This window comes from Erithacus rubecula (assembly GCF_903797595.1).
Source record: "Erithacus rubecula genome assembly, chromosome: 11".
Classification (NCBI taxonomy): domain Eukaryota; kingdom Metazoa; phylum Chordata; class Aves; order Passeriformes; family Muscicapidae; genus Erithacus; species Erithacus rubecula.
The window spans coordinates 18,394,677-18,409,791 of NC_136663.1; the positions used below are offsets into that span (position 1 = coordinate 18,394,677).

The following is a 15,115-nucleotide window of genomic DNA, read 5'->3' on the forward strand; positions in this document are numbered from 1 at the left end:
GTGAAAATTATTTAGATGGTACAAAGCATATACACTTCACCAAGCACGTGGGTTATATCCTTTCAATTACTACTCCCTGAGGAACTGATAGCTCCATATCTCAATGCAGCTGGTGGCTGATGACTCCCTTAAAAAGCTACAGCAGCCAAATTTTCAGAAATCCTCACAAATATATATATGGCACACAGACATGCCCGGTGGCCAAAGTGTGCTAGTACAGACACTGTGCTGAATCACTGTTTTTTAGGAAGCCGCAGAGAAAACCAAGCCCTTCCCAAGCATCCTGGATGATGACAAACCCCTTTTAATTTGGGGTGCTGTTCCTCCACTTGGATGTGAATGTATGTGAATGGGCAAACCATCCTACACTGAGGCACCTTGGTAGGGCTGATTGCATGACTGTGGTGTGGAGATTCAGACTATGAGCTGTCTGACTCAGAAAATAGGTCACAAAGCTGGTATAACTACCCAGAAAGCCCTGTTTTCTTCAAATGAATAGCACATAACACAATCATGTTTCTAACACTAGCATTGCAATTAGAAAACTACACTACACAGTGTTATTGGCTTGGAAAGCAAAGCCGTAGTTTCCAGTAAGATTATATTAATTAGCTTTTCTGCCCTGATTTGCTGATTAGCCTTTTTGTTCATATCTTATCTTTTTCTATCCAACTAATATTAACTTGTATTGAAAATCTAATATTTCCTTTTTAAGAAACTCCAGCATGTGAACACAAATTACTAAGTTTATGACCAACTGAACTCCACTAACTGAATTACAGGCAGTTACACAAGATGTTACCTGAATGGTATGACACTGCAGGTGGGCTCAGAGGCTGCTTCTGCTAGGCAGACTCCAGCTCTTAAGAGCCTATAATCTAAGACAACCAACAAAGGTTCGAAATAGAAAAATATAATTATTTTTTTTCCCCCAAGACATTAATGCCTTTGCATATGCAAAATAATTATTATAAATAGAGTTTCCACCACCCCCAGCTACCTGGCAGCATAACTGTTAATAATAACTGGTAGGTTTAATAAGGTAGCCAATTCACAGGCACCAGCAAACCAGACACTTTTTTTCCATGGGGAGACTAGCTATTACCAATGGTTTTTTTAAACCAGAAATTAGTCCTAAAACGATGAACCAAAAAACAAACAAAAAAAGAATAGTCACTGATCACTAATTTACTCCTCCCCGTTGTTGTGGCATTTCTTTCTCTTCCTTGAGGCATTTCTGCCTCTCCACCACATTTTTCCTGCTACAAAAGACTTTTGTCCTATCTCTGTATCTGCATCCCCAGCTCTGCAATGATGGGTCAAAGCCACTCCTAGAATATCTACTCCATTTTAATTCTCCCAATAGCTGCCCATAGGGTTGAATCCCAGCAGTTATAACAAGATGTGCATTATTAATAGGCAGATTTGTCTTCTGTTCCTAGGGAGGAGAAGCTGCCCTGTCCCTACAGCAAGTGGGCAAATACATTCAACTCACTGGGGGCAGGTGGGCAGAACAGGGGGCAGCATCACCCCCTGCCTCCCTGCACTGGTACCTGAACATGCTGCGTGGCTGGGTCATACACGCCTCTGCGCATGGCTATCAGCTTGGCATGCTCATCCACCAGGTCCTCTCGCTCCTCAGCAAAGGCCAGGATCATGCTGAAGCGCGGCAGGTAGAGCAGGGCTGGGATTCGATAGCTCCAGCTTCCATTCTGGAATAACGTTTCTTGCTCCAAGACTGGGAACGCAGCCATTGTACTAGAGCAAAAAGAACAAAGCACACTGCATTTTAACCCAGTGAAATGTAACGGGGCAGATTCCACTGCTTTTTGCTCTCTCTACTCAGTAGGACCTGTCCTGCATTGAAACATACTTTCTGCTACTTTCAGCTTTGTCTTTTCCTAATGCTTTTCCGAAGAGAACCTACGCATAGCATAGTAGCTGGAACTCATGTCAAACTTACCCCAAGAACAGACTGGTTGGTCTGACTGGAGTGTTGCAAGGTAAGTTACCAAATACAATTAATGAAAAACCTGTGCTTTGTTCTGTCTTTTTAATTAAATGCACAGGCTGAGGTTGTTGGTTTTTTTTTTGTTTGTTTGTTTACTCTGTAATTCAGAAGACCATTGATAATAAGACATTATAGTACTTTCCTTCAAAAGACTATTGATTTTTCTGTTGATGTTATATCCAAAACATGGCATAGAACTTCTACTTTGCCAAATGTGAGCTTAAAATCCCATATAAATGACACACTGAGGTGTTCCCAGGCCCCAGGTGTGCTCCAGTTTGAGGATGGCAAGCACTGAGCACAAATAAGGAATGTAAAAAATATCCCTCCTTCTATAAGATCAAAGAACATTCTGAATGGTGTCACATCGCTTGGGATGGAACTTCTGACCAGGCAGAAACCTTGTTCTCTTTACAATGATTTAAAAGAAATGTTATGAAGGAAAGCAAACATGAGGGACAATTTAAGGAAGCTGCTTCTATGTAACTGGTCTGTGCTATGCCCCCCACATATCCTATCTTCCCCCCCCTCAGACTTTCTTGGCCCTTTGTCCTCTTGTACCAGTGAGCCAACTTACCCCAGTGAAAAAGACAGTAACCAGGGAATTATGTCTTAGCAGATGGGGAAGAAAATAAGAAAGAAAAAAAAATAAAAGGAGAAAAAAATTAAATTCTCACATGACGCACTAGAAACTGAAGGCTTGGATATTCCCTGCTCAGCAGAGAAGGCGGGGAAGAAAAAAAGAAAAATAAATATTAAAAAATCAAGCCTTAGATCTCTGACGCATTGAGTGGGTAGGATGGCAGGAAGAAGATGACAATACACTATGAGTAAGAAATTCAAATGCCTCCTACCTCGCTGAAGCAAGACTTGCTGCCCTCTTTGTTGAGGATTCTCCTATTTACCTAAATTTTGGAAAGTGCTATAGAAGCTACTGGACACAGATGAGCTCCTGATGTTCTTGAAGGCTGCCTTGATAATTCAGGACCAAATATGGAGGCAGCTTTGGAGTGCTTGGACCTACCTGGACAATAGTTTGCAGTCTTCCATCTTTAAGAAGATTATATTAGCCAGCCTAACTAACATAGACTTGGTCAATAATTTTTTTTTTTCAGTGTTTATTTCTGAGTTAGTAAAAGACAGATAAACTGAGTTTATGCTCCAGAAAAGTCTGAAGCACATGGTTAGGTAGCTCACAGGACCATACACTCCACTCTATCCAGATCCATAGCTAGGCAGCAAGTATTCAAATATTCCTTGCTTTCACCTTCCAGATGCTATAAATATCAGTGAGATTTTTGAACTCACAGCGCTGCTCAGAAGGGTCTGAACTACACAGCTCTAGCTAAAGCAAGCTGTAGAGTCCACAGCAAGCCACAGCTCCACTGCCACTCTGTTCCAAAGGCACTGGAGAGGGAAGTCTCCCTGGAGCAGCTGCTCCTTCCTCACTGTTACAGAAGATACAGCAGTATGAGGAAAGGCAGCAGCATCACTACTATATAGAGTGTTACCAGAACCGGATTACAGCTATTCATGCAATAACATGAAGGAAATAGGAAGACCTTCCTAGAACAAATAAGTGTGTTGTTCACTACTTACCAGCATGGATCTGGCTATTTATGGCTCCTGAAACAGAAACTCACCAGTGTGCTTCCAGACTATTTAAAGGGAGATTATTTAAAGGGAGATTAGTCAGCCTGTCTAGTGCAGCATAGGTTCCCTAGCGTTCCTTCTCATGATGCCATCCTGATATTGCAGTCCTGCTTCAGAGCAGGGCAATAGGGAAAGAAAAGAAAGGGAAAAAAATAAAGGATAAAGAGAAAGGGAGAGAGAGATCTAGGCTGGCCTGTGAAGCCCTTGATGGAAAGCCAAGAGACCAGTGCCACAAGAGGCCATGCTGCAGCCTGATGCACACGAGTCCCTCCCTTGTGAGCCTGTCACCTGCACACAGCTCTGCCCACACTCTCAGCCCCTCTGTGACATGCTCACTGCGTGTGTCACAACATCTTCCACTTACTGCCAAATGGGGATTGAGGAAATAGCTGAACTGGGAATAGCTCCATAGAAACAAGCCTGAGGTTTCTGGACACAGCAACTATAATCAAGGAAAGTACTAGAATCAAGTGACATTTCTATCTATGTGGAGACTAAATAGAGATATGTGTGAATGTTTGTGTGCATATACACTTGTACATACACTCCCTACACACAGTGTGGGTATTATGGCTGTCTGCATAGCATAGCATAGATGCTATGTATCCATCTGCAAAGAAACTTTTCTATCCTTTTTTAAACACACAAAGTCAATATTCAGCTTTTTCTACGTTCTCTCTTGTGGATTCTCATGCAGAGATTGAGTCATGACAGTTTGAGTTTCACACAGGAACAAAAATGTAGGATCTTTAAATAAGCTTTAAGTTCATAATAAATATATTAAAAGAAAGAAAATAATGCTGCTTTAATTACTTGTCTAGCCAAATGAAAGGAATTGATTTTTCTTTTGACCCCAACCTGTATTCAAAGGCATGCCCACTTATTAGACCCTTCTGAATAAAAAAGAAGTAAAATTGGCAAATATTGACTGGACAGCCATATGAAGTGTTCTAATGCTCATATTCCAGAACTGTGGGAATTCAAATCAAGCATGCTAATTTTTCCAAGGCTACATTACTGGGGGATGCATGTGTCCACGATGCTACTCCATTCCTAAACCCTACTGAAATAGCACTGGCTGGCCTGCAAGGAAGAAAACAGTGTTGCAGCCAGCATACCCCAAGGACATGGACAACACAAAGTTCACAGCAATATCTTTTGAAATACTAAAAGCTATACTGGAAAAAAAAGATATAAGCTTCTGGGAACACAAAGGCCTGAAACAGAAGCAAGAGACTGGAGAACTGTACACACAAAGACAAAAATTGCTCAGACCTGTATCAACTCAACAACCTTGGAGAGAAAAGTTAGCTATACTTTTGTGAACCATAGGAGTAAGAAAGGGCAACAAGGTGTAGCAATTTCTTTCCTAAGAGAAAAGAACATAGCTGGTACCCTCTTTCTGGAGGTGCTAGTGAGGAGAAGGGAAATTTATCATGTAGCCATTAAGCCAATATCCCCTACAATGTTTGGTATTTACTGGAGTATTTAATTTAATTTCCAGGCTTTTCCTTGAAAAATGTCTTGTTCAGGGATGTTTACCTGCAATTCCTCTCCAAAGCACGAGGGAAGCTGCTGCACTGAGATCCAGTAACTCACCTCTGGGCAGGACTGGGCAGACAGGGAATGATGAGCACATTGGAAATGCTAAGAGAAGGGGGAGTTAACTGGAGGAAGCCATTACTCATCATTTGCAAGTTACCCAGCTGTAATGATTTCCAAAGCAGAGACTGTTTCCAGCACACCAGAAGACTCAAAAGAAATAAATGTTGTCAACAAGTGAATCTATGGTGGATTTAATGCCTGGAAAGAGCCCAAGTGGTGGTAAGGAAAAGGTACTGGCAGACACCAGAAGAGGGTACTTGTTCCTTCCACTTCTGCCCTTCAAGGCAGCTCACATGGACTTGGAGGAGGATGAGCCATTGCATGTTTATTTGCTTTAATCCTCTCCAAGAAAAGTGAGTAAAAAGCATAACATTTCCACTGGCCTCAGCTTCTGTAAAAATCTGTTCTGAACATGATCAGAAGCAAGCTGAAATGACAGCATATCTTTAAAGCAAACCAACAGAAATGAAGTAATATGCTGAACTCAATCCCTTGGTCCCCATCAGAGAGCTCTGCACTCTCTGTAGCAGGTAGCTTGTTCTTGAATGATTTCAGATAGGTCCCAAAAGAGCTAGTGAACCCATTAAGGAAGAATCTGGGGAGGAAAATATAGCCAAAAAAGCCCAGAGAGAGTCAAGTGCAAAACTCAACTAAAATTCTGCTTTCAAGGCAAGCGCAAGAACCCAAAACTTGTAATTCTCTACTCAGCATCAGACCTGGACTTACAGTGTTTTCCAAATGTATAAAGTCAACCAAGCATTATGCCAAAACACATTCCTTGTCTCACTTAAAGGGAAATAAGACAATTCCATTGGGATATTGCATAGAGGGGTCCCAGAAGTAGTCATGTAGTAGCTCCAGTTGTATAGGGCTAGGAAACAGTAGACCCAGTTTTCTTCTAGAATAATTGCTACACAGTGCACTCCTGCATGGAAATTTTCCTCCCTCCTAAGCAGCATGACTGTGCCTGTTTCTGCCAAAGCATTAGAGCGTTCCATCTCCAGCCTGTTTGTGCCCTTAAACCAGACCTTACACTAAATCTAGGCTATGGAATTTCTTAAAAAGCCAGGCAATACACATTTATTTAACCCTAACCCTCAATGTAAAGTCAGAAAGGTGTTATTAGCAGAAACTGTCAAACAATAAATCTTGAACAAACTAAACCATTCAGAATTCAAAACAAAACTGGAATTACTTTAATCCAGCAGCCAATTGAGTTAAACTTTTTAACCACACTAGAAAAGTTCTTTTGTGGTAAAAACTTCATATACCACATTTACAAGTGGATTTTCCATCTCCCCAACACATGTTTTCCTAAACAATCAGGGTCAAACTGTTGTGGCTCAGCTTGGCAGTAGCTCCTGTGCCTTAAAGTGAAGGTTTTCTTAGCAGGGGAGAAGAATTACACGAAGCAGCAGTACTTTTCTTAAAATATATTTGGTGGAGGAATACAAAAATGCATTCCTACTTGAACCTACAAAATGTTGCGTTTGCCTTTTTAGTTCCTAGCAAGGTCCACAGTTACGAAAAGAGAAAAAGAATAAAAATAAATACCTTTTTTACTCTGTGTCTTCTGGAAGTCACATCAAAAGGGAAAAAAACAGAACCAAAACCCACTCCTGTTGGATTAGACAAAAGGGAGACTCACCACACTCTTACCAACTAATCTCCAGCCTGCAAAATTATTTATGTTGACAGCAACACCAGCTGCCTTAGATCCGCAGGAAAAGTTATCAGCTGGCATATAAATACAAGCTTGCATTTAAATAGCAAACCTGTTTTGCATATAAGGGGTGGTTCCTTGTGAGCCAAACAATAGGGAAAGACTTTTACATTATTATAGTAATTAAGCAGCATATTTCTTCCTGCATGGGTTGGCACACTGTGGCACAGCTCTTGGTCTTATACAGTTCAACATGCTGTCTTTTTTCTTGGTCCTCTACTCCACTGGTGCTAAGGAAAGAAAAGTTCCTCTCGTTGCAGTGTGTGGACTCCCAGTGCTTTCTCTGAGTACTGAGCTCTGGGAAAGTTTGCCTTAAGAACCGACAAAATTGTAATAAAGATGTGATGGTGCTGTGATAATCTAACTTGCTGCCTCCACACACTTCCAATCCATCAACATGTTCTTTCTGGATAAGAAATGGGTTAATGCAGGAGTGCCCAGGCAGGAATGCAGGAATGACATGCTGATGAATTCAGGTGCAGCTCCCAGAGACTCTATGGAAGTGTTCTGAGGCCATACTATCCTAGGAGCTGCAGGCAAGGAGCTATTGGCGGGGTGGGGCAAGCAGGGAAACGGGGAGAAGAGTACAAGAGTAAGATCACACATAAGGAAGAAAGAGAGGGTAGCATCCCTTCTCCCAGCTGTGCCTTGGCTGGCTAAGAGGCAGCACCTGCAGCTGCTGCAAGTACTCAAGCACATCATTTCACAACTACATTGTGCTACTGCTGTCAGAGGTGTCAGCAAAATCCCATTTCCTATCCCATTTCTTTCTTGCATCCCTTGCTTTCCCCTCTTCTCTACTGAGTTTCCATTGCTGACATTAGCACTTCTTGTCTTTGAAGTGATCTGAAAGAATAACAATCCTATGAACAGATCTTGCTAGTCATGGAAAAAGAGTAAGAAAAGTCTCCTCATTTGATGGCAGTTGTGATGATATGTGCAAGACAAATAGGAAGCTGCAAAGGTGTGGATTTATAACCAATCAGCTGACCAGCTAAATTAAGGTAATGCTTCTGTATTATTCTGTTTCTCTTGAGCAACCCTGTATCCTTTCCTGTGCCAGCAGGAATGCTCATCTTACCTTGGCAAGTCATCAGAGGATATCAGACTGGCAGAAAATTAATAAAGGAAAAAATAAAAAAAAAGTTAACAGTTTCTGCTGGGTCATTGTCCTGAACTGTGTCAGCAAGAGTCCATCAAGCAGCAGAATCTTCAGTTGGAGCAGGAGCATGAAGCTGCTGACATGAGGAGCAAACTCACCATCCAGACTAGCAGTTATTGCTAGGGTCTAATTAGCTGCGTTGTGAAACCACACCCCGTGTTTACAAACCTTGCCTAACTGGGCAAGTAAAATACGGCCCTAATTGGGGCACACAAGAGAAGACCAAAGGCATTTGTATCTCACTGCATTATCTGGAATCAAACAACAGTGTGCGGAAAAGTCTCTCCAGAGACAATGTCATTGATATCCACCACATACCAACTTTTAACAGTGGCTCCTGGAGAAAAGCCAGAGTCAAATAAAGCAGAAGCAATTAATGGAGGAAGAAAGACATTGAAGAGGCTGCTAAGGTGCAATCTGCCTGAAAGCTAGACATGAATGATTACTTTATGGATTTCTTCACCTTTTTTCTTGTCTCTGGCTAGCAGCAGTGTTAGGTGATTTTCTGAGTCACACACTTGGCTTCTGCAGACAGACAACTCATAAATAGTCATTTGTTTAATAGAAATCACCTTTCCCAGCTGCAGCTTAAAACTGGTTGTTCATCTCTTCCAAGTGGAAGTCCCAAGTGTGGTTTGGTGTGGTGGCAATGGTTCCATGGGTTATGGTGGCAGCATGCATATGGCAGAGTAGCTTTGCCTCTGCCCACCTTCCCTCATCATCTCTTTCTCTCTAAGTAAGATTCTATACATTCCCCTGCAGCCAGCTGGGGTGCCCCACTGTTATAAATAATATTATAATATTGGCTTTTTGCAAATATTAAAATGGATGTTATAAGTATAATGTTAAAGTAACTTTGCTATTGAAGATATAGCTTTTATTTCTATTAACCAAACTTAGACATAGTAGTGAAATAGCTGATACAGTTATGCTTGTGGCAATTGAACTGCCTGCTTGGTTGGGATAACATCCAATGAATGCATGATGAAGACCTCTGCTACTATCAGCACCTACTGTCAGTAACAAGTATGGACCAAAGCCCAAGCTGGAGGTGACAATGAGAACAGACTAGAACTATAGCCAAAAATGCACATGCTCTAAAAAGGCCAATGGACCCAGTGAGGAGCCATGCTAAACGGTTCTTGGAACATGTAAACTAGTTTAGGGAAAAGTGTAAATATGCATAATTGTTTATTGTTGAATATTGTTGAATATGCAGTAGGCTGATACAATAGAAAAGGTTTGTAAAGGGGTGTCTCCGAGTCTCCTATTGTCCTTTATTAAACTTTTAAATTTTACCAGGAGAGTGAACCTCGTTTTTCACACCCACCTTTGACCCACTCCCCAGGACCAGTCAATATCAGACATGACCGTGCAGAAGCTAACAGTCTAGAAAGGTTAAATCTACTCCTAAAATGAAGGATGTGCTGCTTAGCTCTGCTGTGAGCTAAAATAAGTGAATCCCTGTGCAGGATAATCCCACAATCAGCATGTGGGCACCCCACACTTCTTCCCTGCAGCCCCAACACCACTGCCAGCAATCAGACTCCAGGACTGTTCTTCAGCCTCCAGCCCACAGGACAGACCTCTATTTGCAAAACTCCTTCCTTCTGATAAAAGAAAAAGTGCTTTTTCCAAACAATGTGTTGTGTTCTGAAACTATTTTACAAAACTGTTCCTTATTACCTATCAAAAATGGATGTCCCATTGTAGACATGCACAGCCTCATCCTCCCTCTTTCCTTTCACTGTAAATCAAAATCAGTGTCACCACTGAAGTTTAAAACAGTTAAAGGTCTGAGATGGATCAAAATCTTCACTTCTATTGTTCTACACTTACTTCATTGCCCTTATATCTGATTGTTGTAATGAAAACGTTTTTAAAAAGGTTAAAAAATGCAAATGGGATGTGTGGGTGCATGAATAAGAGGATGTAAAAATAATGCAGAATATAATATAATGACAGAATCCTGAACAATGGAGCATTGGAATTTGGAGGACCATATTCAGTTTTGGGTGCCACCTCTTAGGAAGGATACAGTGATAGCTGCAAATGGAGGCTGAGGAAAAGAATTCAGAAGCTAATGCTCATGAGTGTATGTGAAAAGAAATTAGCAGGAAAACAAGAAATGGCACATCTAGTGAGTGACATGCAGTCCATTAAAAATTGTCAATGTATATTTCCCTTGCAAAATGCTCAAACCTCATTCCATTCATTCCCAACATCATTAGAAAGGCAAGGCTGGCTCGGGTACTTCAGTGTTTTTGCTATGCTGTACAATGTAGCTGCTGTTGTCAGGCAGCTGTAGTTCATATCAAGATGACTGTGGGGTCAGATCTTGTGAAGAAGCAATTACACAGCAGTGCAAATTTTAAGTTAAAACATTAAGTGCTGCTTTCCAGGCATTGGGGAACATTGTATAATTGGTGCAGAAGATAAATCCTATAGACCTGGGCAAAGATAAGCAAGAAAAAGCCAAAGTGATAATAATTATGGATATAACAAGCAAATGCTAATGGCAGAGCTCTTTGGGGAACAGGGTTCACTAGATGAGAAAACATCCACTGTTTTTCTTTTAATGCCAATTCTAGTTAGGGAAAAGAGCCTCGGAGCACATTTGAGACCAGCACCTCACTATCCTTATCAACTGTAGGTGCAACAGGCATGAGGAACAGGTACTCCTTGGGTTTGTACTCTTTCACACTCCACTGACTCCACTTACATTACTTTTGATTTCCATCAGGAGGAATAATCACAGAATCCTGCTGCTGATGCCTCTCTCACAGTAAATATTTTATTTCCTCACCTTGTGGAAAAAAATTGGACAAAATAAAAAAATATTCCCTTAACTCAAAGGGCAACAGCATTACTCCATAGCAGACCTGTAAGCCTTTTGGCACTCCATGATGAGTCATGGGTGTGTCACAGGGAAGCTTCCTCACCCTGTGAGAGACAACACCCAATAAACAGCCTGCCTATTATACACATTGCACCATTTCTCCATTTACTTTGCCCATTTGAAACAAAAAAAGAAAATACGCTTTATTTTTGTTAACAAAATGAATGGCACAATCTATGGGAAGCAAAGGAAGAGAGGTGGTGAGGTTTGAATACAAAAAGAGGATTGTAGAAGCAGGATTTATTTAGCCCTCAGAAAAAAAAAAAAAAAACAACAAAAAAACCACTGAGGAGTCACTGCAGTAATCTGATGACTGGAAAAATGCAATAAAACTGTAGTTCCTTGCTTCATGTACTCTGCAGTGCTTGGACACTCAGATAAGTAAGTTTGAAACACAAGGCTATAGCTAGATTCACCTTGGGCAACTCTTGCAACAGAGAGGAATTGTCCAAATTCCATCATTCATGAGTCCTGCCAACTCTCAGACCAGGAGTGCACAGGCCTGATGGTGACCTTGATTAATCATTACAGGATTAATTGGTGGCAGCCCTCCATGCCTAGGCCAGGACTTCAGCTGGTATAAAGGGACATTGACACTGGTGACCATCTATGACCATCTATGAATCTATGATGTCTGAGCACAGATTAACCCAAGCTTAACTCAGTGAGCGTCTTCCATGGAGTAAGCTGGGCATACAGCTGCATTTTAAAAAGAGCAGTGTTGTGACCAATTAAAATATTTTGAAAAAAAACCAAGACACTTAGCAAGTTCAGTAAACTTCTAAAAGAAAACAAAAAACAAAGAAAATATTAGCATCAAATTCAGCAGGCTATGTGATACTTTTCCTAACAGTTAATCCAAATGCAGTCTTAAAAATACAAAGTGAGTTATTGGAGGATGAGGGGAAAATTCTCTCCTAGGTATAGCACTGATCTAAGCAATTGCTATTATTTGTCTTCCTTTGAAGCACGGGGCCTAAGTTGCCCCCAGAAGAGGGACATTCAAATCATAGCAAGCAAGTAGCCCAGTAATAAGAAATTATTTCAAGAAGGAAAATTATCACAGGCATTTGAACTGATCCAAAAAGTCTTAAAATAAAACCAGGCTGGCTCTGCTATATCCACCCCAGTGCCCAGGTATGTGACCACGCATGAAATTAAGAAATGGCAATCTAAAAATAGTCATAAACATGTAGGTCTTTTCATTTCAAATGGCTGTAAATAATCTAAAACAAGAGCAGTTCCTCAGCCAGTGGGCCTTAAAAATGGAAGCAAATACTATTTACTGTTTCCACTTGAGTTTGCAGATTTGGACCAAAGTTTTGCCCAGTTGTTAAAGATTTATTCGGGAGGTTTAACAATCCCCTGTCATTACCCTTGGCACAAGCAGTGCAAAGGACGTTCAGGGCATGTTTGTACTAACTTATCTGGGTAAAGAGAAAGCTGTTCCTTTAAACTGTGTTTGCTGTGACTCTGGAAACTGAGCAAACAAAATCTGAGGGACACTTTACTCTCAAGCAAAACTGACAGGAAGGTACAAGGACTGAAGGACAGCGAACCCCTGTAGGACATACCTGTCTCTGGATTCACAACTGGATTGCAAATCACTAACAATTTGGGGGGATTTAATTCAGACTTTTTGGACATATCTCATCCCGATGGCAAAGAAGAGACTGGCTCAGCCCCTGAGTATCAGGTGAGTAAAATCCTATTCTGGGGGAATGCTGAAAGAGTAACTGCCTGAGGAAGAAACCTCAGGCCACAAACAAAGGCACAAATCCAGTGCCCAAGAAAGAACTGACTTTGCTCTACAAGCAAAGACACATTGAAGGAGTCCTGTGCAAGCCAGAGAGAGCACAGTTGTGACACTGTTTAAATACTGGCTGACAGAGAGGAGAGACACCACGGGCACTACCTGGTAGGCATAAAACCCACTACCCACAGGGAGGAAGCCTAGTCAGAGGGGAGACTCAGACTGCATAGAATGGTGTTAATGTGACCAACTGAATTGCAAACATTCCCAAACCAACCAAGTTGTGTGTCTTTTTCCATGGCAGCACAAGTTGTGATTTTTCCTGTCAAACGTTTATGTGTGATCTTGCTTTAAAAAAATATATAAATAAAGACAGGAAATATGAAAAACAGCCTGTTTTCCTCTTACCTCCAGGCTGATCCTTCCTCTGAGCCAATTTTTCCTTTCACTCTCAAGAGGCCAATTGCTGTGAATCCAGTGTAGCTGTGAACTCTCTCCCAGCAATTATGCATGTTTTAAAATGCTCAAAGTAAACAAGGACTCAAATTTCATAAGAACAAACTAGCTCTTCTGATCTTAAACTATCAACAGATTGGACCGTTATAGTGGAGCTGGCACTTCCAGACCTAGTTGAAAGTAGGAAATTGCACTAAAATAATGAAAGCTGTTTAGAATATTGTGCTGAATCTGCAAGAAGTATTAATTGTCTGGTATCCATTTTAAGAAACAGACAGTAATTTTATTTAGGGCTCATTTTCTATAGATTCAAATTGGTATTGTTAACTCAAATCTACTTTAAGAAAAACTATAAATACAGGAGTATTTTACATATCATACAATAATGTGTGTGTAACTGCCAGAGGAGAAGAACCCAAAGAGCCCAATGTCCCACACTGCTATATTTTGGTGAGGACACTTGCAAGACAATGTAAAATGCTTTAACAATGTAATTACCCCATCTGTCCCTGAGTATGTGGCCAGTTCCTGGGGATTTCGCTCAGATTTTCCTTTTTAAACTAGCTTGCTCTATGATTTCTATGGGCAATTATAATTTCCTCCCCCCCCAACAGTTACTGGAGGAAATAATTCATGTTTCCAAGCAGCATCCCATGGAAACTGCTCCATCATATCTAAAATAAGGAAAACTGACAAAACTCAGTAAAGCCTGAAACAATCTGGAAGTCTCATCTCCCTCTTGCCTTCTCTTTCCTATGTGAAATCATTGGAAACAGATGTCTATGAAAAAGCAGGTCATGCAGGTTACTCAATCTGCAAAACTTGGACTTTGCTGTTCCAAGAGGGAGCAATTCCTAAAACAAGAACCCTTTTTAGGAGCAGTTGCAGTCAGCTCAAATAAAACTTAAAAAGAACAACAGGGCCACTGAGGAACTAGAAATCTAAACAAAATGCTTGCTTTTCACTTGGGGACTGAAATGCAGAAAACATCAAATGAAAAATAACCAAAACCAAGAGAATATTCAAACTAGTTCATTTTTTCCCTTTAACTGCAGCATGTTCCAGAGTTCTTTAGATCACATCAGGTTTTCTTATGTCATGCTCTTGCACTTACATTGAGATCCTGCTCAAATAACTCAGAAGAAAAAAGACTATAGAAAAATGCAGGAGTATTCACAAACTATAATATACAGCACCCAGTCCAGAGACGGGGAACTAAGACTGACATGCTCAAGATTGCCCAGGGAACTGCAGTAGAGCTAATAAATTACATCTACTCTCCCAAAATCCAATCCTGTGCCACAGCCATGAGATTAACTACCCTCATCCCAGCCTTCCTCTTTCTGTGATTAAAAACTGGGAGTGAAGAGGAAAGTAAAAGCTGCTGTCAGAAGGAAAGATCCAGAAGGGAAAGTTTTGCCAACCTTTCCCAGTGCTTGGGTAAACTGAGCTACAGAATTGCAGTTGCAGACTGGCACTAATTTGACAAGAAGATGGAGACTCCCTGTGGATAGATACGCAGCCAGAGCACTGCACATGTCCCTCATTTTCTATAGTGCCATGCTGGTTAGTGCTGCAGCTGGCAAATTAGAGGCAAGTGGGGAAGGCTTGGGGTTGCTTGCCTAAACCCTGGGCTAGTCCCCCAGTAGTGGGAGAGAAGAGGTTGCTCTGAATTGGGAACTGCAGTCCAGAAAGCTTCTCTTCCCACCAGGGTCTAAAACCAGCCATTCTAAAGGGGAAGTTTGGATAGGTCAATGCTGTTTGCTAATGAGTTTCCAGAGTTGTGTATCAAGTGCTTTTCCTGAGTTGCTGAAGATGCATGCAGTCAGAGTAACAGGCTGTAAGAACAGAAT

General features: G+C 41.2%; 2 protein-coding genes across 8 annotated transcripts in view; one reads left to right on the plus strand and one right to left on the minus strand.

The window, feature by feature from the left end:
• The window catches only part of NEU2 (neuraminidase 2), a 36,582-nt gene that overhangs the window by 1,501 nt on the left and 19,966 nt on the right, over nucleotides 1-15,115 (minus strand). For 2 of the 5 annotated variants that reach the window (XM_079315003.1, XM_079315000.1), the window contains one exon: nucleotides 1,554-1,758. In XM_079315003.1, coding sequence (XP_079171129.1) covers nucleotides 1,554-1,754 — 201 coding nt within the window. In that variant the 5' untranslated portion in view covers nucleotides 1,755-1,758. Of the gene's footprint in view, nucleotides 1-1,553; nucleotides 1,759-3,319; nucleotides 3,605-13,214; nucleotides 13,292-15,115 lie in introns of those variants that run through there. The other 3 variants (XM_079315002.1, XM_079315004.1, XM_079315001.1) reach the window with 3 other exon arrangements.
• The window catches only part of NGEF (neuronal guanine nucleotide exchange factor), a 52,523-nt gene continuing 49,863 nt past the window's right edge, over nucleotides 12,456-15,115 (plus strand). The window contains exon 1 of one of the 3 annotated variants that reach the window (XM_079314964.1): nucleotides 12,456-12,749. The gene's annotated coding sequence lies outside the window, so the exon portion shown is untranslated. The remainder of the gene's footprint in view (nucleotides 12,750-15,115) is intronic. The other 2 variants (XM_079314963.1, XM_079314965.1) reach the window with 2 other exon arrangements.